Source organism: Rhineura floridana, chromosome 1 (assembly GCF_030035675.1).
Source record: "Rhineura floridana isolate rRhiFlo1 chromosome 1, rRhiFlo1.hap2, whole genome shotgun sequence".
Classification (NCBI taxonomy): domain Eukaryota; kingdom Metazoa; phylum Chordata; class Lepidosauria; order Squamata; family Rhineuridae; genus Rhineura; species Rhineura floridana.
In genome coordinates this window covers 146,815,592-146,839,873 of record NC_084480.1, presented here as the reverse complement: position 1 = coordinate 146,839,873, position 24,282 = coordinate 146,815,592, and the positions used below count along the sequence as shown (strand labels likewise).

At 42.2% G+C, this 24,282-nt stretch overlaps 1 protein-coding gene across 4 annotated transcripts in view; it reads left to right on the top strand.

The window, feature by feature from the left end:
- The window catches only part of WRN (WRN RecQ like helicase), an 82,958-nt gene that overhangs the window by 51,333 nt on the left and 7,343 nt on the right, over positions 1-24,282 (top strand). For 2 of the 4 annotated variants that reach the window (XM_061635657.1, XM_061635653.1), the window contains exons 21-32: positions 413-514; positions 803-895; positions 4,123-4,264; positions 8,126-8,296; positions 8,380-8,474; positions 9,813-9,885; positions 10,595-10,674; positions 14,395-14,476; positions 16,383-16,495; positions 18,743-18,857; positions 22,697-22,828; positions 23,843-23,951. In XM_061635657.1, coding sequence (XP_061491641.1) covers positions 413-514; positions 803-895; positions 4,123-4,264; positions 8,126-8,296; positions 8,380-8,474; positions 9,813-9,885; positions 10,595-10,674; positions 14,395-14,476; positions 16,383-16,495; positions 18,743-18,857; positions 22,697-22,828; positions 23,843-23,951 — 1,307 coding nt within the window. The remainder of the gene's footprint in view (positions 1-412; positions 515-802; positions 896-4,122; positions 4,265-8,125; positions 8,297-8,379; positions 8,475-9,812; positions 9,886-10,594; positions 10,675-14,394; positions 14,477-16,382; positions 16,496-18,742; positions 18,858-22,696; positions 22,829-23,842; positions 23,952-24,282) is intronic. The other 2 variants (XM_061635643.1, XM_061635636.1) reach the window with 1 other exon arrangement.

The window sequence follows — 24,282 nt, the reverse complement described above, 5'->3', positions numbered from 1 at the left end:
ATGTCCAAATGCAGCCTTCAAGATTATGTATGTGAAACATTTGGTACTCTTGAGATGTGCTATAAAATTGTGATGGTGGTTGTTTTTAATATTACATTGTCCAAATGTTACAGTACGACTGCAAGTTCAGATTATGGTGTTAGTACGTTTTCTATACATCGCTACAGGAAGTATGGAATGGTGGTTGGCTTAATGGCAATATATGGAAGGTGACAATTTGAAACTTCATCATGCATTTCCTGGCACTTCATTCCTTGCTACATTTATAGCTATCACAAATGTATATTTCATGAAAAGTGTGTGTGCATGGGAATGCATGTGCATATTTTTTATTTTCTTGGAAGGGGGCAAAGAGATGCTAGTGAATAATCAATGTTTCATCTCACATTTTCTTCTTGTTTTTCTTTTTAAGACACCTACTCAGTGAGATATGTAATGATAGATTTCGCCTGTACAAACTGAAGATGATGGCAAAGATTGAGAAATATCTCAATCTGAACAGCTGCAGGAGAAAGTAAGTGTTATACTGTATATTTCAGCAACTAACAATCAGGAGCTGCCAGCTAAATGAACATCTTTCAAAGTTTTGGAAAGTACCAGTTGGGTTTTATTACATTTTTGTATTTGCACCTTGAGTTTCATTGTCTGAAAAAAATATGCCTGTCTCAGGATGATTCGAGCCAGATAATTAGCTCCCAGGTGAATCAATTAATGATGACGATTTCTGCTCATTGTTTTCTTCAATGAATTTAACATGTAAATTCTTGTTCTTTTATTTAATTCCCAACGTTCCCTTGGGTAGAATCATCTTGTCTCATTTCGAAGACAAACAACTCCGAAAGGCCTCATCAGGGATCATGGGAACAGAAAAATGTTGCGATAATTGCAGATCCAGGTAAATGCTCCTCCCGAAAGATTAAAGGTTTGGAACTGTCTTCCCACAACTTATATGACAAGTGACACAAAGTCTCTAATGGCTTTCTGCTAATGAAGTATTCTTAAAATGTTGTTACTTTTAAGGTAAATTGTGTGGAACGCCATTCAGTAATTCACCATCAAAAACTGACTCACAGAATGATTAGTTTTAGTTTTAAAATTCATCATTAAAAAGTCAAGAAATAAAAATGAAGGGTAGATCTTTACATTTATATCAAAGAGTGACAGCAAGTACCAGATGTTGTTAGAAGACACCCCAGATTGTAAAGGCAAACATTACATCTTGTATCCTTAATCAGGATGTAAGGATGCAACTAGGGCCTCTTACATAGTTCATGGGTGACCTGCTTGCAGCTTGAGTGCCGTAAGTAGCGCAAGCAAGTGCCACACCTGGACATGAGCCCGAAGGCGCTGCCAGCTTAGCAGTCTGTCTCAAAGTCAGGCCTACACTCGTGTTTGCCCCCTCCTGTGCTGCTGCTTTCGTTGACTTAGAGGCAGAACTGCAGCAAGGTATTGAGGGGGAAGGGTTGTGCATTGTACTCTTGTGTACACTGTAGGACCATTAGCTCATACTTTGTACTCATGCTGGAAAGATTGGCCACCCCTGCCATTGCTAAAGCATGTGGTTTTTAATTGCTGTTCCCCCCTGCTGCCCCTCATCTGGCCCATCTTTCTCATATAAACCCTTTAATGTTGGGAGGCTGCTTGGAGAGCCGAACCTCTTTGTAATTTTGGATTGGTTGGTTATGTAGCTTGAATATTAGAAACATTATATTTAAAGGTTGCACTGATATGAACATCATAAGGGTATATATTACGGTTGCCAGGTTCATGGCCTGAGACTGATCCTGTGTCTTTAGGAGAAGAGAAAGTCAGCCAAGTGCAGGTGTTCTTGCAAGACTATAATGGGAAAAACCACAAGGCGGAATTATCCCTTCCCCCTGCACAACTTTTAAAAATACAGATGACCTCTTGGTTGCCAGGCCCAGCCTCCAAGAGGTCTTCTGTATCTTTAAAAGTTGTGCTGTGGAAAGGGAGAATTCCACCTTGTGGTTTTTCCCATTACAGAGTTGCAAGAACACCTGCACTTGGCTGACTTTCTCTTCTCCTAAAGACACAGGATCAGTCTCGGGCCATGGACCCTGGCAACCCTGTATATATAATTGTAACAGTGTGATACTCTGTATCTTAACTTTCTCTTGCAAAAGATCCTGTTCCTGCATGCCCCAGTTTGGCAAGCACCATGCCTAGAAATCTGTGGACTCCCTCTCTTCCCCGCATCAGTTAGCAAACTGTGAGGCCTGCCTGGCAGTATTGTCTGAGGCGAGCGGGGGAGAGGGGATAGAAATTCTTTTTTGGGCCAACGGGCAGGAGGCATGATGGTACCACCTCTGCTCATGCCTCCATGCTGTAGGGATTCTTCCTCCTCCTCCTTTCTAAGCCTGTTACCTTACACTTGGGTCAGAGGGGCGAGCACTGCTGGCATAGGTAATATGCCTCTGCTGCTGCACAGAGACTCATTGCCTCCCCTCGCCTCACGAGGTGATTAGCATTATGATGGGTGGGGGAAGGAGGGGTGTATATGCCAGAAATACAGCTTTGTGTAGAGAGATAATTTGCATCCACTTCATTATGTTCCTGTTAACAGAGAGCAGATCATCCAGTACTGGGAGAAATGGGTGCAAATTTTGCAATAGGAAAAGGGGGTCAGCACAGTGCTTTTGTTTTTCTCACAGGAGTGAGTGGCTGCCATTGACTTCTATGTGGGAGAAAGAGTTGGCTCCCTGCTCCGGTGACCCCTGTCGTTTGCCGATTTTGCCCTCTGCCACAATATGCTGGCCAGATGGTTCCCAGCACAAGAATGGGATGTAATGAGAACGGAGTGTACACTTTAATATCCAATTAGCTCAGCCTTTGCTCCATTTCATAAGGCCAAACCAGATGTGTGACAGCCTGATTATAAAGCACAGAGTGTGGGTGGTGTTTTTTTTTTACTTTTTAGACTTGGGTTCCCAAACCGTGCTCCGTGAGCTTCATTCAGGTGGCCTGTGATGTGTCTGTAAAAAATACAAATTGCTACAGGAAGCAAAAGAAGTTTGGGAACCACTGTTTGAGTCTAAAATGAGTGTGGGGGAGACAGAAATGAAACTCGCCTTTCCTTGCTATACCTTTTGCTGTTTGAAGGTGTTTTCTCTCAGTTTGGCTCACTTCTAGTTCCTGAGCTGGGCTGGGCTGAAACTGCTTCAAACAGTGGCTGGGGGGAGAGTTTTGCTTCTAGCTTTCCATGCTCTATGTAGTGTACATAAAAAAGTCCCAACCCTGGTACAAACAAGCCGGAACATAATGAGTTTACTAAACATGCACATACCTGGCTTGGACTCAGCTTCAGTAGAATGTGGCAAAGCTACGGGACTCAGGAGCTGGCTTTGTGTTTGTTACTAGTAAAAGGTGTGTTGTCACGATGGGTAGGATGTGTGTAAAGAGAGGGCTTCGCTTCTATATTGCAAGGACCTCTGTGTATATATGTGTGTGCATGCCAGTGGTGGCTGGTGCCTCCACGTCAGCAGGGCAGTGGAATCTGTTCTGGGTTTTAGTCCGTGCACATACACACACGCTTACACACCTTGTATTCTGTCTGCAATACTGGACAGAGAGAGCTGAACCACCCATTGTGTGTCGCCAAGCAAAAGTCTTTATTTTTTCTCAGTTGTGGTGTACTTGGAAACATAATTGGGATGAGCCTGGATCTGCTACCTGCTCCTGCTGACCTTAGTAAACTAGCTTCTCTTTGTGTTCTTTTTCTTGGTCACACTAGAGCAGGGGTGGCTAACCTTGGCCTCAAAATGTTGCTGGACTGCAGCTCCCATTATCCCTGACCATTGGCCATGCTGGTCGGAGCTGATGGGAGTTGGAGTCAAACAACATCTGATGAGCCATAGGTTAGTCACCCCTGCTGGCATGTAATGGAATTTGATCTGTGCATGTGTGCACAAACACACACATTTTGATCCCTGTGCTTGTACATGTGCAGAGCTTGGAAAAGTTACTTTTTTAAAAACTACAACTCCTATCAGCCCCAGCCAGCATGGCCACTGGATTGGGCTGATGGGAGTTGTAGTTCAAAAAAAGTAACTTTTCCAAGCTCTGCATGTTACACAGATTTTGTTTTTGTGTTTTTATTTTTAGGAACATTCACTGTACTCCTGTGGTTGAGTCAGAAAACAGTTTGCAGGATTTTGGTCAGCAAGCATACCAACTGATGTCTGCAGTGTGTGCCTTAAATGAGAGGTTTGGCATAGTTGTTCCGGTGCTGTTTCTCAGAGGATCTGTAAGTGTTACTGCTTATGGGGTGGTTTGATAACTTAATCTCGTTAATGTCAGTGTCTATGCATGGGAGGGGGAGGGGGAGGGAGAGAGGGAGAGGGGTATGTTCCAGTCCTTCTGGTTCTTGTTGAAGGTTATTCCACACATGTGGTAAAGCAAGCTCTGTACCACTTATACCCCTCAGTGATTTCATGTTTGACTATTGGTTAAGCATCCATTGTAGTACATGGTGCAATTGTAGTGCCAGGGTGATTTCATTTTAATAAAGTCAATTAAATTTAGTAATCTAAATAGTCAAGAAACAGCCCATTTAAATCAAGTCTGTAATCCGTATATTTTCTGAAGAAGCGTGCATACCAAGTAGTTACCACAGCAATTTAAAACATCTTTTTGCAACTAAATTATTCATGTCTATTAATTTCAGTGGGTCTATTCTGAGTAGGACTAGCATTGGATGCTGTCCTTAGTAGTATTTTGCCTGTATCATAAATTGTATTTTCATGTTGTTTTATCAGTTTAAGAGCATTGGAGTGGATTTTTTCTGGTTTTATGTGAAAACAATTTTTAAAAATCTGTACACTTTAAAGATGACTAGGCTGTATGAAAGCCAGTGCGGTATAGCGGTTAAGGTGTTGGACTACGACCTGGGAGACTAGGGTTCAAATCCCCATGAAGCTCACTGGGTGATCTTGGGCTACTCACTGCCTCTCAGCCTCATGAAAACCCTATTCACAGGGTCGCCATAAGTCGGAATCGACTTGAAGGCAGTACATTACATTGCTAGGGGATTTTGGACGCACATTGCAAAGACATGCAGAAGTCTATTGGACCCTGGAGTCAATTTTACTCTTGGTAATGGTGCGGAGTAATTTTGATCCAAGTTGGTTTTATCATGACGCAAGAGTTAACACTTTTATAGTGTAAACGTGCACCTAATTTTTTATTCATAATGTTCTTTTGGGAAAAAGTCATGTTACTATTGGAGTTTGTTTATTTAAGACATATACTGCTTAATCATGGCAATTTCTAAGTGGTGTACACAAAAATAAACCATACAAGACACTGGACCCTTTCCATTATTTACTATGAGCCCAGTGTTTCACCTGTGCATCTCTTCTGTTTTCTCCTCCAGAGCTTCCTGATATCCCATTGAGGAATTTAAGTTAGCATTATGGAGTCTAGTCTAGTCCAGCAGATTTTGTATTAGGCTGTGCTTTTGAACTGTAATAAAACTGATTTTTTCTCTAATCTTTATTTCCAGCTAGGTCTTGAAAGGGGTGTGTTGGAAGCCAATAGCAGTTTGATACTGTTTTTTTTTAAAAAAAAATAGAAGCTCTAAAAAATCCAGCCCTGCTGCTCAGTCTGCAGCCTGAACTTGTACAGTCTAGGAAAATATACCACTTGACTCCGCTGACCGTAGCCTTTATACTTCACTATGTTATAGGGTTGTAAGGATAGGTGAGAGATGTATGGGAAGTACTTTGAACATTCCAAAAGTGCTGTATAATTCTTGTTATAGCCCTGGTCCAGCAATCTCTCCCCACCCACCACCCATCAGATGAGGGCGAGAGCAGGGATGCATTTGTTGTAGTTCCTTGTCATATCCCTGTCACTGGTTTCGTCACCTTCCACATTTTGAGAAGATAAACTTCTGCATTGGGGAGGTTTCTCTACTCTTGGTGGCTCCCTGCACAAATTAGAACTCTGGAATATTGGGGTTCTAAATCACACAGGGAGCCTTCACAAATACAGCAGGCTTTCTGCTGCACAAGTTCCCTTAGGCCCAACATGGGGAAGACAGTGAAGCCAATGGTGAAGGGGGGAGGCAGCTGACTCATCCCTACTCTGCCCCTCATTGTGAGAGGATTGAACACCTGAATAAGGCTTGTCTCCCCTTCTATCACTTACTTAGCCTGGAAGTCTTTCACTGTGAGGGCTGCTATAGTAGTGGTAATTCAGTATTCTGTTGACTGAAAAATGTTCAGCTTAAGCCAGAAAATGTGTTATTTTCAGCTAGCCTTGTACATGATGTTTAGAATGCATTAGAAAATTTCCTCCATCGCTTGTGTTAAAGAACTTGTTTTATTTATTTCTTAGGTCAGGTGTCTGTGATCTCTCATTGTTCTTGATAATAGAGTTTAATGTGAAAACTGACTGTTAATTCTAATAAAGCTCTGTTCCAGTTGTAAAGCTCAGTTCAGTGGATTTCTGTTAGTATTTTTGAGTTAAAAAGGGTTTAAGGGTCTTACTGTAATATGGCTGGAAATAACTTTTACCAATCACATTGCATAAATATACATTGTTTACATTTCATAAAATTTACCCATAGTTTCTGAACAGTTGTGTTATCCTCAGTTTTGTTCAACGTGGCAGACTCTTTTGGTAACAAATAAGCACAGGTGTGCTCCTAGGCAGGTTTCAGGTGGGTTGCAAGAGAGATCAGATTTCACCTGTTATTTGAAATTTGAGTCAGTGTTCAGTGGTGAACAAGTCCTCCAGGGAATCTTCAAATTAAGAAGTTGCCTTGGCTGAAATCTTATACTACCCCTGTTAAAACAAAGAAAAGTACAAAACTTTAAAATATAGCAGCTGATCTTGCAGGGAGGTACTATTTTTATTCTCACACTTGTCAGGTTTCAGAATTTTTTTCTTATATTTTAATCTCCAGATTATTAATTTATTTAAGTGATTTATGGTCCATCTTTTCAAAAGCCCTCATAGTGGCTTAAGTTAATTTAGAGTATGATAAAAATCTGGATAAAACCCATGAAAAAAGGCCACAGAAAACAGATTAATAGGAAAAAAACAGCTGCTAAAAACCAGATAAAAGGGATTTTTAACTACCGTACAAACATGAGCAAACATAATGGACTTTGGGCGGCAGCTAAAAAATCCCTATTTTCTAACCAAGGCTGAAAACAGAGTCTCAGACCCTGGGTTAAATGGCAATGAATGCCATTGTTGAGGCAACAACTAATGTTAGAAATGTGTGTGTGTCTGCAGGGGAGGGATATTCATGCTCGAGAAGTGAGGAGGTGTGGGGGAGAATGTCACATCTTATGCCAGTGTTACATTTGCATCAGCCTTCCAAACACCATGGGATATTCTTTCCCTGTGAAAGTGCTGTAATGAAAAGTCTGATTCAGATTATATAGGTCACTTCTGGAGAATCTGCTGGCTGAGTGTTCAAACTTTGCGGGAAGGCTATGCAACGTCAGCTGTTCATTGGACATTCATTCCGATTTGTTTGGAGGGAGGTTATGCAACATTGCATCAAGCAATTGTTATGCCATGTTTTCCAGTGCGTTTTCTCATCACTTTCCTTACTACAAAAGTTGGGGTGGGGGGAGGGGGCTTGTGAGGATTTTTGGAAGTGGGTTTGTTGCACAAGAGTAAATTGTGCAACCTGAATTTGCCAGTATGTGAATCTCACCCGCAAAATAACAGACTGGAACCAGCCATAGTAATCCCATGGCACAATGCAGCCATGTTGGAAATAGCTGTCTTTACAGAAAGAATATGCAAATCTGCTCCTTTTTTATGGGAATTTGATACATATGGATGGAAATATGCTTGCAGCCATATGCAACATGATGAGATGCTACTGTGTCTTCCTACCACAGCCACACTCACTCCAGTAAAATAATTTCTTCCGACACAATGTAGCGATGCCAGAAATAGCTGTCTTCACACAAAGAATATGTGTATCTCCTGCTTAGGAGTGATGCAAAGGTTGTATTTCTGAAGTAGTGATCCTGTTCAGCCATTGAAAGTGCAGGGAACCTCTAAGGTGGTTTTTCAGACTTTGATTTTGACTTTAGTCTTGAAAAGTTATATATTTCTGGCCTCTCTTTTTTAATTTCAGAATTCTCAGCGCCTCCCAGAAAAATACCGAAGTCATGTTCTCTTTGGCAGTGGGAAGGACTGGCCAGAGAACTCATGGAAGGCATTAGGTCGACGGCTTATCTTGGAGGGCTTTCTTAAAGAAGTTGCTGGACAAAGCAAATTTTCAACCACGTGCATGCTTACACGGACGGTAAGTTTGGAATCAAAGAAGATGCTTTATCAGATGATGATTTTGGCAAAACTGTATTAAGTAATTTGTTTTGTGTGTCTCAGGGTAAAGACTGGCTTTGTAAAGCAAGACAAGAGTCGGGACAGAAGCTTCTTCTTCAACCTGATGAGGAACTGCATTTAAGGAAATCTGTTGTAAGGTAATCCTACCTAAGTACTGCAGTTACAGTGCTTTTTTTTAAAAGCATTTTGAGGCTGCCGAACATTAGGTCTGGATTGTTTTAACAGTTTGCTTTGGTAGGTTTATCTGTCAAAATGGAACACCATGTAAAAAAAGGAAGAATACTATTCCAGGCCAAGTTGAGATGCTTGGTGTCTGAGGCAGCAAATCGAAATGTAATGCATGTGCAGAAACACTCCCATTAATTAACAGGGAACTCATGTTCTCCTTCCTAGGCCTCATTGAAGTGAATAGGAGTTGTGGACAAGATAATTGCATTCATACCAGTAGGGCTTGCACAGGAGAACTTCAGGCCATTCTTGAGGCTGTTAAGAAAGTCTGCCTGATTCTGTACCCTAGGACCTAGACCACTGTTTTTCAGCCAGGGTTTGGTGGAACTCTTGTGTTCAGTAAGCATCCTTCAGGGGTTCTGTAGTATTATACAATTTCCCACCTCATGCACTTCACTTTCCCCTCTTGTACTAGCCGGTTATCCCCATTCCACGCGTAGGAGTGTCCTCAGGTAAAACTTGGTCTTGTCTAATCTCATGACCTTAAACCAGGGATTGCTAAGGGTGGTACCTGTGGACACACTTGTGCCCACAGACACCTTCCCTATAGGATCTCCTCCACCCCAAAATTAGGCTTGAAAAAAGTCTTGTAAGGTGCCAATAGAACAGGTTGCAGGGCATGTGTGGTGCCCATGACCGTTTCTCTAGTTTGCAAATGTGCACCAGAGCTTGGAAAAGTTACTTTTTTAAACTACAACTCCCATCAGCCCCAGCCAGCATCGCCACTGGATTGGGCTAATGGGAGTTGTAGTTCAAAAAAGTAACTTTTCCAAGCTCTGATGTGGGCCTAAAAAAGTTGATGACCCCTGCCTTAAACCTTTCAATATTGATTGTTCAAACTGAGCCCTTACTTGGTGTGACAAAATAGGCAGGGGGTGTGCTATTATTTATATATGTTTTTGTTTAGATTTGTATGGCAGGGGAACGGTATTGCAATTGGTTTTTTGAATGGAAGAGGTAACCTTAATATTAAAACAAGTGAAGAAAAAATATTGGTTGAGGGGATGGGGCAGGGAGAGGTGATTAGGGTTCCACAGGATATTGTGATATGTTACAGGGGGTTCCTCAATTTTAAAAGGGTTGAATGCCACTGCGTAGATGCTGCACATTGAACTCATTAAAATTTGTGACTTTGCATTCTGCAAAAGTAATTTTTGAAGACTGAGCTGTTTGACCCATCTCTTAGCTGTGTACCTTGCTGTAGGAATGGGCTTTGCTTTTGGCTGAGATCATTTTCTTCTTTCCAGTTATAAAGCATCATCTTCAAACATGGGACATTTCTCCAATACGGTGTTACCTCAGCTGACAACAGAAAAACAGGTCTGTTTGTTAGGAAACATAATGTTTTCATTTCTGATAACTTAATTTTTGTCTTCTAATCTAAGACCCTCCGTGGCGCAGAGTGGTAAGCGGCGGTAACGCAGCCGAAGCTCTGCTCATGGCCGGAGTTTGATTCCAACAGAAGGAGGAAGTTGAATCTCCGGTAAAAGGGGTCGAGGTCTACTCAGCCTTCCATCCATCCGTGGTCGGTAAAATGAGTACCCGGCATATGCTGGGGGGTAAAGAAAGCCCGGGGACGGAACTGGCAATCCCACCCCATATATACGGTCTGCCTAGTAAACGTCACAAGGCGTCACCCTAAGAGTCGGAAACGACTCGCACTATAAGTGTGGGGACACCTTTACCTTTACCTTTTAATCAAAGGTAGTGATATGGTTTGGGTAAATACCTAAAGTAGAGGCTTTCTGTCAAGCATGGGGAACCTGTGGCCCTCCAGATGTTGCTGGATTACATCTCCCATAATTCCTGACGACTGGCTATACTGGCTGCATCTGATGGGAGTTGGAGTCTAACAACATCTGGAGAACTGCAGATTCCCCACCTGCTGTATGTGATAGGGAGCAGGGTCAAGCTTGACTGCCTGGCTCTAAGGCACTTCTTTCCTTGCTGTGATATTTGTGTAACACATCCTGGGACCAGCTGGATGATGATGATGATAATCTTCTGTCCTTACAATTTTATATTCTAGAAGAAGACATCTTTGTATGAAATGTTTTCCTATCGACAAGCAAATGAAGTCTTTAGAGGGAGTACACTCTCAAAAAAAAGGTAATCTTTCCAAAGGTTATCTGGCTTTTTCCAGTTTCTTTTCACATCTCTTTTTCCATCCAGTCTTTAGAGAATATTGGTTGGGTCAGCAGCTGTGAACAGGATCATCTAGTTGCAAGAACACTGTTAGGAATTTGTAGTTAGAATTAATACTGTCAACCATTTAAAGGGTTTTTAATTGTTTAATCATCTGCCCTTTAAATTTATTTATTTATTTATTATTTGATTTATATCCCGCCCTTCCTCCCAGCTGGAGCCCAGGGCGGCAAACAGAAGCGCTAAAAACACTGTAAAACATCATAAAAACAGACTTTAAAATACATTAAAACACAACATCTTTAAAAACTTTTTAAAAAAAGCTTTGAAGACATCTTAAAAAAAAGATTAAAAACATATTGTTTTTTTAAAAAGGTTTAAAAACATTAAAAAGCAATTCCAACAGCGACACAGACTGGGATAAGGTCTCAAATTAAAAGGCTTGTTGAAAGAGGAAGGTCTTAAATAGGCACCAAACAGAGATGGCACCTGTCTAATATTTAAGGGTAGGAAATTCCACAAGGAAGGTGCCACCACACTAAAGGTCCACCAAAACTAGTACCTTGAACTTGGCCTGGTAGCAAATGGGCAGCCAGTACAATTCTTTCAGCAGCTGGGTGACATGTTGGCAATACCCTGCCCCAGTGAGCAGTCTCACCACTGCATTTTACACCATCTGTAGCTTCCGGACAAACCTCAAGGGCAGCTCCACATAGAGCATATTACAGTAATCCAGCCTGGAGGTTACCAGTGCATAGACAACAGTGGTCAGGCTATCCAGGTCCACAAACGGCTGCACCTGTCTTATCAGCTGAAGCTGGTAAAAGGCACTCCTAGCCACTGAGGTCACCTGGGCCCCTAGCAACAAAGATGGATCCAGAAGCACCCCCAGACTACAGACCTGCTCTTTCAAAGGGAGTATGACCCCATCCAAAGCAGGCAACTGACCAATTATCTGAACTCGGGAACCACCAACCCACAGCACGTCCGTCTTGCAGGGATTCAGAGTCAGTTTACTGGCCCTCATCCAGCCCACCACCGAGTTGAGGCAGTGGTCCAGGATTTGCACGGCCTCTCTCGATTCAGATGTTAGAGAGAAATAGAGCTGGGTATCATCAGCGTACTGCTGACACCTAGCCCCAAATCTTCTGATGACTGCTCCCAAGGGCCTCATATAGATGTTAAATTGCTTTGGGGACAAGATGGTACCCTGCAGCACAGCTGCCAGGCGGCCAAAAGACAATCACTCAATGCTATTCTCTGAAAACGACCTTGGAGATAGGATCGGAACCACTGTAAAACAGTGCCTCTAATACCCATCTCACCAAATTGGCCCATAAGGATACCATGGAAGGATACCATCAAAAGCCAGTGAGAGATCAAGTAAGAGTAACAAGGTCGCACTCCCCCTGTCCTCCCGATAAAGGTCGTCCATCATGGTGACCAAGGCCAATTCAGTCCCATAACCATGCCTGAACCCAGACTGTAACGGGTCACGATAATCTGTTTCATCCAAGGGTACTTGCAGTTAGTACACCAGAACCCTCTCAATCACCTTATTTTATTTATTTTTTATTTATTTGTTAAATTTCTATACCGCCCGACTAGCATAGCTCTCTGGGCGGTGTACAACAGAGAAATAATACAACAAAGAAATATAAATATACACAGTATATAAGTAGCCAAACAATAATAATAAACAACAAACTAATGAAAACATCTCAATAAATATACAATTAAGCAATCCCCACACACTTCACAACAGTGTCTAACAAAAATATGCTGTAGTCCAAATAACAGCAAAAATGAATCTCCAAAATTAAATCTTGACCCCCAAAACAACTAAAAAACAACTAACCCCAGTAGTCTATAGACATCCCGAGCAGCAGGTTCACGCGCACATACACACACACATGGTCTCTGGCCCCTTCAGCAGTTGCTGTTTTTGTAGCTGGAGGGGCCCACCCTTCCAGGCCAGGTGGAAATTAGCCAGAAATGCAGGGAGCAGGTCTTGCAGAAACTCACACAGGTAGATGGTCTTTGGCCCCTTCAGCAGTTGCTGCTTTTGTAGCTGGAGAGACACAGGGCCCCGCCCTTCCAGGCCAGGTGGAAATCAGCCAGAAATGCAGGGAGCAGGTCTTGCAGAAACTCACACAGGTAGATGGTCTTTGGCCCCTTCAGCAGTTGCTGCTTTTGTAGCTGGAGAGGAACAGGGCCCCACCCCTCCAGGCCAGGTGGAAATCAGCCAGAAATGCAGGGAGCAGGTCTTGCAGAAACTCACACAGGTAGATGGTCTCTGGCCCCTTCAGCAGTTGCTGCTTTTGTAGCTGGAGAGAGACAGGGCCCCGCCCTTCCAGGCCAGGTGGAAATTAGCCAGAAATGCAGGGAGCAGGTCTTGCAGAAACTCACACAGGTAGATGGTCTCTGGCCCCTTCAGCAGTTGCTGTTTTTGTAGCTGGAGAGAGACAGGGCCCCACCCTTCCAGGCGAGGTGGAAATCAGCCAGAAATGCAGGGAGCAGGTCTTGCAGAAACTCACACAGTTAGATGGTCTCTGGCCCCTTCAGCAGTTGCTGCTTTTGTAGCTGGAGAGAGACAGGGCCCCACCCTTCCAGGCCAGGTGGAAATTAGCCAGAAATGCAGGGAGCAGGTCTTGCAGAAACTCACACAGGTAGATGGTCTCTGGCCCCTTCAGCAGTTGCTGTTTTTGTAGCTGGAGAGAGACAGGGCCCCACCCTTCCAGGCGAGGTGGAAATCAGCCAGAAATGCAGGGAGCAGGTCTTGCAGAAACTCACACAGGTAGATGGTCTCTGGCCCCTTCAGCAGTTGCTGTTTTTGTAGCTGGAGAGAGACAGGGCCCCGCCCTTCCAGGCCAGGTGGAAATCAGCCAGAAATGCAGGGAGCAGGTCTTGCAGAAACTCACACAGGCGGTATTTCTTGCAGAAACTCTAAGAAGGCGGTATTTGCGACCGGTTCGTAACTGTCACAGACCAATGGGTCCAGGGTGGGCTTTGTCAACGTATGTTAATCTCTTTTTAGTCTACTGCTGTTTTGTTTTTTAAATGTTCTTATTTGCATGTTTTAACTGTTCTTGTTGATCATTTTAATGTTTCTTGTGAAGTGCTTTGAGATTTTTTACCGTCAGGTAGTATGTAATAGTTTGATGAGTGGGGGAGCAGGCAGCAGCACAACCCTGAAAGAGGCTGACAGGAATGCAGGTCTGAATTTAAGCCACAGTGAGGCTCATGGGTGTTGCTGCTCCTGTGCAGGGTGTGCCACAAATACTTTCTACTTGCGCTGCTGGTGGCAGCTATACTGCAGATTAGTCTTCCATAGAAATGTGAAGGTCTGGAAACACAGGAAAATACCTGGGAAAAAAAGTGTTTGTCCAGTTTTTCCCCAAAGCCTTTTTTCCTCCCCCCCAAATGTAAATAAATGGGGGGGGGAATGCCCACCCCCCATGTTTTCTGTCCCCTCCCCCTGGTCCTTTACATCTCTAGCCTTCCATGGATGACACAATGCCATGGGACTCCAGAGTTTTAGCTTTTTCACTTATTAAACCTCCTCAGGATGTGCCGGTTAGTCATGATATTTCAAGGGAAAGGTGTGAGGGTTTTTTTTCTTGTCAGTCATTACATATACTGGCTGAATCAAAGTTGGAACACTTGCTTCTTTTCTTCCAATAGTACCACAGTGGAGTTGCCTCTGCTTCCTGTACCCCTGAGCCCTCCAGAATCTGCAATATCTCCAAGAGAGAAGGAATTGCAGGTGAGTACACCAGCGGAAGTCATTCATCATTTAGTATTTGACTTGGTATGTTTACTAGAGCTGTTACCTGATCAGTTGGTCAGTTGTATCAGTTTTAGTGAAGAATGAAATTTCCCAGGTTGTGGAATGCAGTCTCCTCTGAGATCCATGTAGCTTCATCATTACATACATTCTGATGTGGCATCAGTCCTTTTTGGAGGTGGAGAATGAGATCAGAATCTCCCTTCCATGGAGTGTTGCTGCGTTTGATTGCAGATGATTCGGTTTAATTAACAGTCTATTAAAGTTTATGGTTTACATAGTTAACTTGTTATAATCTGCTCTGGAACTGTGTGGTGAGGGCAGGCTATAAATGCCAACAAACAACTACATCTCAATAAATTTCACACATGAGGAAAAAACAATAGTTCAGAAGAAAAATGTACGGTTTCCTGTTTTTTAGATGATGCACACATTTGATGTAGGACATGCCGCCTTAGAAGAGACATTCCCTCCTGTGTGTGAGAGAAGGAACAGTGCTGTGTCTAAGATGCTGCCTACTACTTGTGGGGTTTCTAAGTATCTGTGTTAAACTCCTGAAACATTTTTTTTAAATTGCGCGCGCACACCAGCTGCACTATGAATTAACCACAAAATATTGTTAATCAGCTAAACATTACTTCCACATTTAGCAATTATGTTTAATTGTATGCCTGCTTCCATCTGAACACGTTTATCAAATGATTCATATGGAATCATTCTTAAAGTTTGGGTTCAGGCCTGGTTATGGGACTGAATGGGCCATGGTTGCCCTGATGGATGACTTCTATCAGGAGAAGGACAGGAGGAGTGTGACCCTGTTATTCTTACTTGATCTTTCACCGGCTTTTGATACCATTAACCATGGTATCCTTCTGGGTCAACTTGGTGAGATGGGTATCAGAGACACTGCTTTACAGTGGTTCTGATCCTATCTCCAAGGTCGTTTTCAGAGAATAGCATTGGGTGATTGTCTTTTCACCCCCTGGCAGTTGTGCTGTGGGGTGCTGCAGGGTACCAACTTGTCCCCAATGCTGTTTAACATCTATATGAAGCCCTTGGGAGTGGTCGTCAGGAGATCTGGGGCAAGGTGTCAGCAGTATGCCGATGGTACCCAGCTCTATTTCATTGTAACATCTGAATCGGGAGAGGCCATGAAAGCCCTGAACCACTGCCTGGTCTTGGTGGTGGGCTGGATGAAGGCCAATAAACTGAGTCTGAATCCTTGCAAGACGGAGGTGCTGTGGGTTGGTGGTTCCTAAGTTCGGATAATAGGTCAGTTGCCTGCTTTGGATGGGGTCATACACCCTTTGAAAGAGCAGGCCCATAGTAGTCTATGCACTGTTAACCTCCAGGCTGGATTACTGTAATGCGTTCTATGTGGAGCTGCCCTTGAGGTTTGTCCTGAAGCTGCAACTGGTGCAAAATGCAGTGGCAAGACCAGGATACTGCGTTCTGCAGCTGAGGGCCTCCTGCAGATACCATCTTATCAGGAGGTCTGTTCCACACAAGGAAGCGGACCTTTAGTGTAGTGGCACCTACCCTTTGGAATTCCCTCCCCTTAAATATTTGACAGGCGCCATCTCTGTTATCTTTTCAGTGCCTACTGAAGACCTTCCAAGCCTTTTAAGTAATCCCAGTCTGCATCTGTGTTGGAATTGGTTTTTAATATGTTTTTAAATCTTTTTTTTTTTTAAGATGGTTTTAAAGCTGTTTTGTTTTAATACGTTTTAAGGATGTTTTGTTTTAATATATTTTAAAGTTTGTTTTTATGTTCTCTTAGAGTGTGTTTAGTGCTTTTGTTTGCCGCCCTGCGCTCCTTATGGAAGGAAGAGCGGGATATAAATATTAATAATAAAATAATAAAGTTGTCTTTTGTCTTTAACAGAGAATGCTATATGGCAAGTTAGTGGTGGCCAGGCAGGATCTTGCCAATGAGAAGGATATCCCTCCAGCTGTTCTAGCAACAAATAAAGTGCTGGTTGATATGACTATTATAAGGTAAGTCATTCTTTCAATTTGAGTAAGCATGTAAACTGTATCTGTTGGCTTATTAATTAATTCCAACAAGATTAGGCTTTTCCAGAGAGGAAGATGATATGATGGGGCTGTTTTAGCCCACAGTGTGAGTATTCTTCACAGTTGTCAGAGCTGTGAGCACCATATATGCAAAATCTATCAGACCAGAGATCATAGTAGGAGAGAGCAAAAAATGTATGTGCAAACCACAGACAGTGATGGCTTTGTCACCCCATTTCTAACTGCTTTTAAACATACGTGTTTCTAGTCTGGAAATCTGAAAACTAGAATAATTCAATAGCCTTCAAGCATAGTGGATTGCCAGTGTTGTACTGAAGCATAATTTCTCACTTTCTTTACAGGCGGGCCCCGTTTATACGGCGGGTTCCGTTCCGGACCCCCGCCACAAAGCGGAAATCGCCGTAAAGCGGAACCCCATTCACTATATTGGGCTGCGAAAGAGCAAAAAATACCTTTAAAAATTGAAAATGAAAGCAGCCGCATCAGCAGAACGCCATAAAGCAGGGCCCTACTGTATTTGATTGCTTTCAGCTAGTAACTGTCTTAATCCACATCTGTGTTTGGCATAACTTTAAATAATAAAATTTGCTTAAAAAATCACCCCATGCTGGATGTACTCAGGTGAATCATTCTGCAGTGTGTTTTGATTTGGCCGTTGGTTTTGGTTCAGCAAATGCGCTTAAGGTCGATAATTATCTTTGAAGTGATGCCAGTAGATGTTTCACAACTGCATTCACTAGGCTTGCTTATGGATATTATCTGAATATACCAAAATGACCCCTAAAATTGAAATACATGTAGAACTGAATTATGCTTTTTGCTGCAGTCTAGTGAGGGGAGTGGAGGGCATTTCAGCAGGCACAGGTGAGCCATAGCAATACATCCAGTAGCCTCACTCTTACTCCTCCTGCTGACTCTTAGGCTTTGCATAGTTCTCCAGGTAAGGGTTCAAAGTGGAAGATAGACTTGAGTGCATTAATAGCAATCTACAAACCCCACAGATACATGAATCCTCTTTAAGATAATCACCTCTTAAGTGCCTGCAGGTTTGGGCCAGTCATAGTTTCTGTACATAACTTTGCCAGCCAGAGCATCAGTTTAATTGTCTGTTTTGAGCTTCTTTCACATTCTCCGGAGCCTCCCCTTTTTATATGGCCTTCACTACCTACTTCATGTAACTACTTTAGTAATTTAAAAAGGATCGGTGGTAGATGAGCACCGTATGTGCACTGTCAGGCTAAGTAATAAATGCATATTAAAAGAGCCAGCCTTTTAAAACTGTGGACTCAGTCATATACATGAATGCTCATTGTTTAGTTGACTGCAGTTATTAATTATTTGCATGTATGAATCAGCCATTATAGATTAATCACCACAGATGATGATGATGTTGATGATACGAAGCATTTATATAGTGCTTTAGAGCAATAGTTCTCAACCTATTCAGACTGGCATCCACCTTTAGCCTAAAGGTGCATTTGGGGACCCACTTTTTTATTTTTATACCATATATTTCTACAGAAGTAGTGTTGCTGTTGCAGCCCACTTTAAGTCAAGGTGCAGTCTACCAGTTGAAGACCAATGCTTTAGAGTGTTCAGAGCACTTTGCATCTATTATCTTGTTATCCCACAACAGTCCTGTAAAATAAGTTAGTATTATTATCCCCGGATTGCAGATTGGAGGGGGGCAGTGAGGGGGAATGAGAGGTACTTACCCAAGGCAAGGGACTTCATGGAAAACGAGAGATTCAAACTCTGAACTCCCTGACTGACCCACTATACTACACCAGGCACTCTTTACACCTCCTGACGTAATGTACAAAGGAGACTATTCACATATTCAGCTGCGAGTTATAAAGTGCTGTAAAGTCATCAAATGATGAGAATGAATGTGTGAATCAACACAGAATGTTGTTCATTAGTTAGCAATGGCACTGGCCTAGAGGATTTTGCCCATCTAAAACCTAACTGCCTTAAGCCCAGACAAATTACGTATAGTTTACAAATTGCTTACTCTCTTGAGAAAAAACATCTTCAAAAATTTGCAAGGGTTCTTAGAGAGGTTATATATTCTGTTATTAGCATTGATGGTACTAATGTGTGGGAGTAATGTTTTATTTGTTAAAATCTAGTGTTTTCATCTGCATACAATTAATGAATCTATGCTTGTGACATTAAATTACAGAATGTCTTCAATATTTTCTTCAGGCCTACAACTCTGGAAAATATTAAGAGAGTTGATGGTGTTTCTGAAGCGAAATCTACTGTGTTGGCTCCTCTCCTGATTACAATCAAGGAGTTCTGCCAAGCAAATAATTTACAGGTCAGATGTAATTGAATTCAAGTCTCTTCCCCCCCCCACATTCCCTTATTTTATTTAGCCTTCAAAAGGTGATTCATTGTCAAGTCTGTTGGCACTCTGTCATGATTGCAATTACTTCTTGTGTGATGGGTTAATCACTCCTGAATACAGACATGAAAACTTAATTATGCTATTTCTACAGCTGTCCTGCTAATGGCAAGCACCAGACTAAAGTATTTCTGTCTTTAATTGGAAGTAGATAAATGCATATCAAGGTCATACTTTAAAAGGGGGGGGTTGTCATGAAAATCTGAGAAATCTATTAACTTCCTCCATCATTCTGTGCTGCTGCTTCTGTGCTTTTTTCATCTGGGTCTTTGGAAAGGTTAGCCAATAGGGGAATGGGGAATATTGGAAAGAAGATAAACTTTGGACTTGTGAAGACCTTAACTAGAGGTATGCCAGCTGGAACAGTATAAAATAAGACAAGCCCCATTACATTGGTGTTAGCTTAGTTTATATATTTCTCCACTTTGTAGACTGCCTAGGGTGGTTTCCAACAATGCACAAAATACAATACAACATAAAATTTAAGTTATTACAAATAGCCCAATTAATAAAAACATGCAAAAGAACAACCACATGAGAACAATAAAATAAAAAAGTGCTTACTGGTTTATTCAAAATGCCTGGTGGAAAAGGATTGTTCATATTTGTTGGCAGAAACCCATTGGTGTCTGTCCAAATTTCCAGGGTAAGGATGTTCCAGAGTCAGGGGGGCACAACAAATAAGGCTCTTGCACACAACACTGTACAGTGAGCCAACATCTTAAAAACAAAACATTGTTTAAAAAAATAAAAAACATATTTAGAAACAAAACAACTGAAAAACATCTTTTAAAAAAAACTTTGAAGACATCTTAAAAACAGTTCCAACACAGATGCAGTCTGGGGTAAAGTCACTACTTAAAAGACTTGTTGAAAGAGGAAGGTCTTCAAGCAGATGCCGAAAAGACAACAGATAGCACTTCCCTAATATTTAAGAGGAGGGAATTCCAAAGGGTAAGTGTCACAGCACTAAAGGTGCAGAACAGACCTCATAAAATGATGTCTGCAGGAGGCCCTCACCTGCAGAATGCAGTGATCAACTGGGTATATAAGGGGTAAGTCATCTTAGGTATCTTGGTCCCAAGCTGTATAGGGCTTCATACACCAAAAACAGCACCTTGAACTTAGCCCGATATATATTCTTATATATACACATAATTGTGATTAACAAAACAGAGGTTTTTATTGTTCTACCAAAATGTTTCGGTTTCTGCCTTCATCCGCTGCTAACATACAAAGATTTTTATATGTTAGCAGTGGATGAAGGCGGAAGCCGAAATGTTTTGGGAGCACAATAAAAACCTCTGTTTTGTTAATCGCAATTACATGCACATATTTTTAGGTGATTAACGGAATCCTTATAAGGATCCAGAGCAAGCTTGGGTGAAGTTCTGTTTGTTGCTTTCAAAACTGCTTTCAAATATGTGTGTGTGTGTGTGTGTGTGTGTGTGTGTGTATCTATCTATCTATCTATCTAGATCTAGATTTATATCTATATATATATAATCTAGACGTCATCCCAAAGCTACTGATATTCCTAAAGTTACAGTATAAACAAAGATTAAAATAAAATGACATTATTAGTATCCAATCACTGAAACCACAAGTAATGATGAAATTTGTTTAGACTAAAATCTTCAAAGCTAACATCACCCAAAATCAATGCACTAAAAACAGTTCAAACAAGAGCAGTAATAAATTAAGACTACCCCACCTTTCCTAGCCACAGGCAGATTGAAATAAAAATCTCTTTAGGGCCTGCCGAAAAGAAAAGAGGAAGTAGGCCAAATGTGTATTGTGGGATGAGGGACTTTCATAGATGAGGGGGATACCATTAAAAAGACCCTATGTCACATCCCCATTCTTAGTTGGTTTGTGAACAGGGCATCTCTGGCCAAGATTAAGGCCTGAGCAGACATGCACGTGGTCTGTGAAGTAACTTTGCCTCCAAACTGTTATGGCTTTAAATGTCAAAACCAGCAGCTTAAATTGGGCTCAGAAGTGAATAGGCAGCCAGTATAGGAGAAATCCTGCTCTGAGCTCCTAGCTCTCACATGCATCCAGGCAGCTGCATTCTGCGCTACTGAGGCTTCTGAGTGGTCTCCAAAGGAAAGTGCAGTGCAGAGTGCATTACAATACTATCACAGTCTCCCAGGTGTTGTTATTTATTAGATTTATATCCCACCCTTCCTCCCAGTAGGAGGAGGTGTTGGGCTCTCTCTCCAGCCTTACCCAATGGAGTTGCGTCTTGTATTTGAACTTGGGGCCTCCTTTGCATGAAACCAGAGTAGTTACATTGGGCTAGGGCTTGTTCTGCAACCAGTGTGGTCCCAGTATATGTGTCTTGGTCTTCAGGTTAAGGAATAACAAACACACACTGCTGTATCTCTGCTGCTTGCTGGCTGCTGTGGCTGAGTGGGGAGGGAGCTGCTCTGTGGAGTTTGTGTTGGGGCTTCAAGCCCAGGAAGCTCTCTTGCTGTTTCCTCTATTACGCCTGTTGCGGACCAGCCATGCAAAAGGAGAGAGGGGCTGTGCTCCTCCCATTCCCCATGCCGAGGCTTGACCGGGCCATGTGCAGTGGGCTACCGGAGGGTGTGCCTGTGAGAGTGCCATTGTAGCTTCTCTTCTTGCCTTTTCCAGGTTTATCCCTTTCCCTGCTTGGCAAGAGGCTGCTTCCTCCTCAAACTGGGCCTTGAACACATGTGTTCTCTATACAGACCTGCACCCAAGGGAGCTGCTACTTTTGTTCATATTCCCTTTTCTTTCTTCCCTTAGTGTTGTGCCATGAAAACAGTACTACTGAGCAGTGTGTGTGTATAAAGTAGTATAAGGGGATTCACATCTGTATGCAGAGGATCTCCTGATGACCGGGTTCTTAATATCCGTGCAATAGTAGCTCATACATATGAGGCGTGCCTGGCGCCAACACTATTATCTTTTTGGTGCCAAGTCAAGACTTTCCTCTTCTCCCGGGCATTTTAGCATGTGTTTTAAATTGTTTTTATATTGTTTTAAATTTTAAAATTGTGTTTTAAATTGTTTTTAAAATATGTGTTTCAAATTGTATATTTGTTTTAATGTTTTTGATTGCTGTAAACCGCCCAGAGAGCTTCGGCTATGGGGCGGTATACAAATGCAATAAATAAATAAATACAATGGTGGGTACTTTGGCAGTGAGGTAGCTGGTGGGTTGTGGGTTGTCTGTGGAGTGGGGAGATGTTATGAGGGAATCTCCCCGTTGCTGTGAGCGGATTCACTCCATCCATGATTGGTTGACATTGGGTTGTCATTGCCACACCAGTCAGTGACTGGTGGGAGTTAGTGGTGTTGCCATGGACACTGGGGGGTGTTGTCATTGTGTCACTCTTTGCTCTCCTGAGTAGTGTTTCCTGTTTTGTTCCAGCTGAGAATAGAATATGGAATAAGTTATGCAGATGTTGCAGAGCTGAGGCATATGTGGCCACCAGCATAGCAGGACCATAGAATTGCTCAGATAAAATTCTTTCAAAAGTGACTGTAAAAGCACCTTTTCCTCTAAAACACACCAATTTTAAAAAACAAAAATGTGGAGCACAACATGGAAGACGGCTTCAGAAAGCTCTTTGAATCCTGGCTTATCTGTAAAACTCTAATTTGGAAAAACACAGTTACTTTCTTCCTAGAGGTGTTCAGTCATCAACATGATTTGTTTAGATAGCAGTGTTTCTTGAGGTTATTGGCTTTAAATTGAAATTTTGCTTGCCATTCTGTAGATGGGTGTCTTCAAGATTTCTGGATCCAGAGATCAGCCAGAAATAGTCCTTCAGAAGGATGGTGGATGCAGCACTCTAACAGAATCAGAGCATACAACATATATGTTATTTCAAGAAAAGAATATGTCCTTGGTAAGCTTGATACCCTACTTATGTTTCATTGTGGCATTACTTTAGTAAGTTATGAACTATTTTAATTAATTTGATTTAGAGAAATTAAAAAGGATAAGGCTGACTGCTGGTGCAGGCCACAGGTGGGCTCTGTGGCTTGGGGACAACACTGATTTGGAACTGAGTGTACCATGCTAAGAACTGTTTATCTGGAAGCATAAGGCCTTCTCTGTGGACATGTTGCTACATAGGAACTGATTGTTACCCAGTCTTTTGATGGGGTGGCAATTGTGTGTGAGAGACCCATGCAGTCTGCCCCACCCACAAGGTTGTGATAAGTACACATGTGCCACAGTTGTATAGTATCAGATTTGTGATATGGGCAATTGGCTCCCAGCCACATAGAGCAGGAGTGGGCTGTTCCACCAACATGAGTGGGTCTTTCAACGAACATGTTTCGGATCAGGAAGTACTAGAGTTGCCACTGTTTTCTATGGAGAAATGATCTGTGTCATTCATCTCTCTGTAACAAGTAGAAATTAACTGGTGAAGCATTTGCTAGCACTAAATATGTACATGAGGAAAAGTTTTACCAGTTGATGTTTTAAACTCATGCAGCAGTTAAAGAAAGGAACAGAGCCTCCGTTCATAACAAACCTAGGATGTATGTCTGAAGTGCACCATTTAACATTTGGCTAGACTGTTGCAGCATAAAGATTAAAGTAGCATCTTAAAGAAGATTAATACATTTATTGTGGCATAAGCTATTGTGGTCTGGAGCCCACTAATGCAACTTACAAAGTGGGGTGTGGCCTATGAAAGCTGATGTCAAAAAACATTTGATAGTCTTTATGATAATATAGTAGTGTTGTCTGTTCCCTGCTATTTCTTGAATGATTTTGAAATGTATTTTTTATTAAGAGCACACCAAATATTTGCCTGCTTTGTTTTTGGGAGGTGGACCTCAGAAATTGTTCCTCCAGTCCTCCTAAATAACATGATATTCTCCTCTCTTCCCCCCCCCTTCCTTTGCAGCTATTGTTTTTCCTCTCTGTTCGTATTTTGGTACCATTTTTTCCTGGGGTATCCTTTTTCTGGGAACAGTCTCGTGTAATCCCAGCCAATCAGCAATCATGTCATAAAGGTGGTAACATCATAATGCTGTGTAGCCAATCAGATTTGGTTATTTGGCAACATCGTTAAGCATGTTAGAGCAGTTCTTCTAGGATTAGTGTTGCCCTCACTTTAAATGGAAGAACACTTTCGCTTCTTTTCAGAGCACCTACCCCCCCCCAAATAGCTATAAAGGGGGTGCATTTTTACCACTGGCAAAAGTTTCCATTAAATGTGTCCCTCCCCCCCCCCCCGGCTCAGTCCTATATCTTATTTTGTTGCTCTTATTTGTCACAGAGTGTGCAATGATGCTGGGCTTGCTTCCTGCTTGACTCTCTTCTCCCAGGAGTATTTCTTGTTAG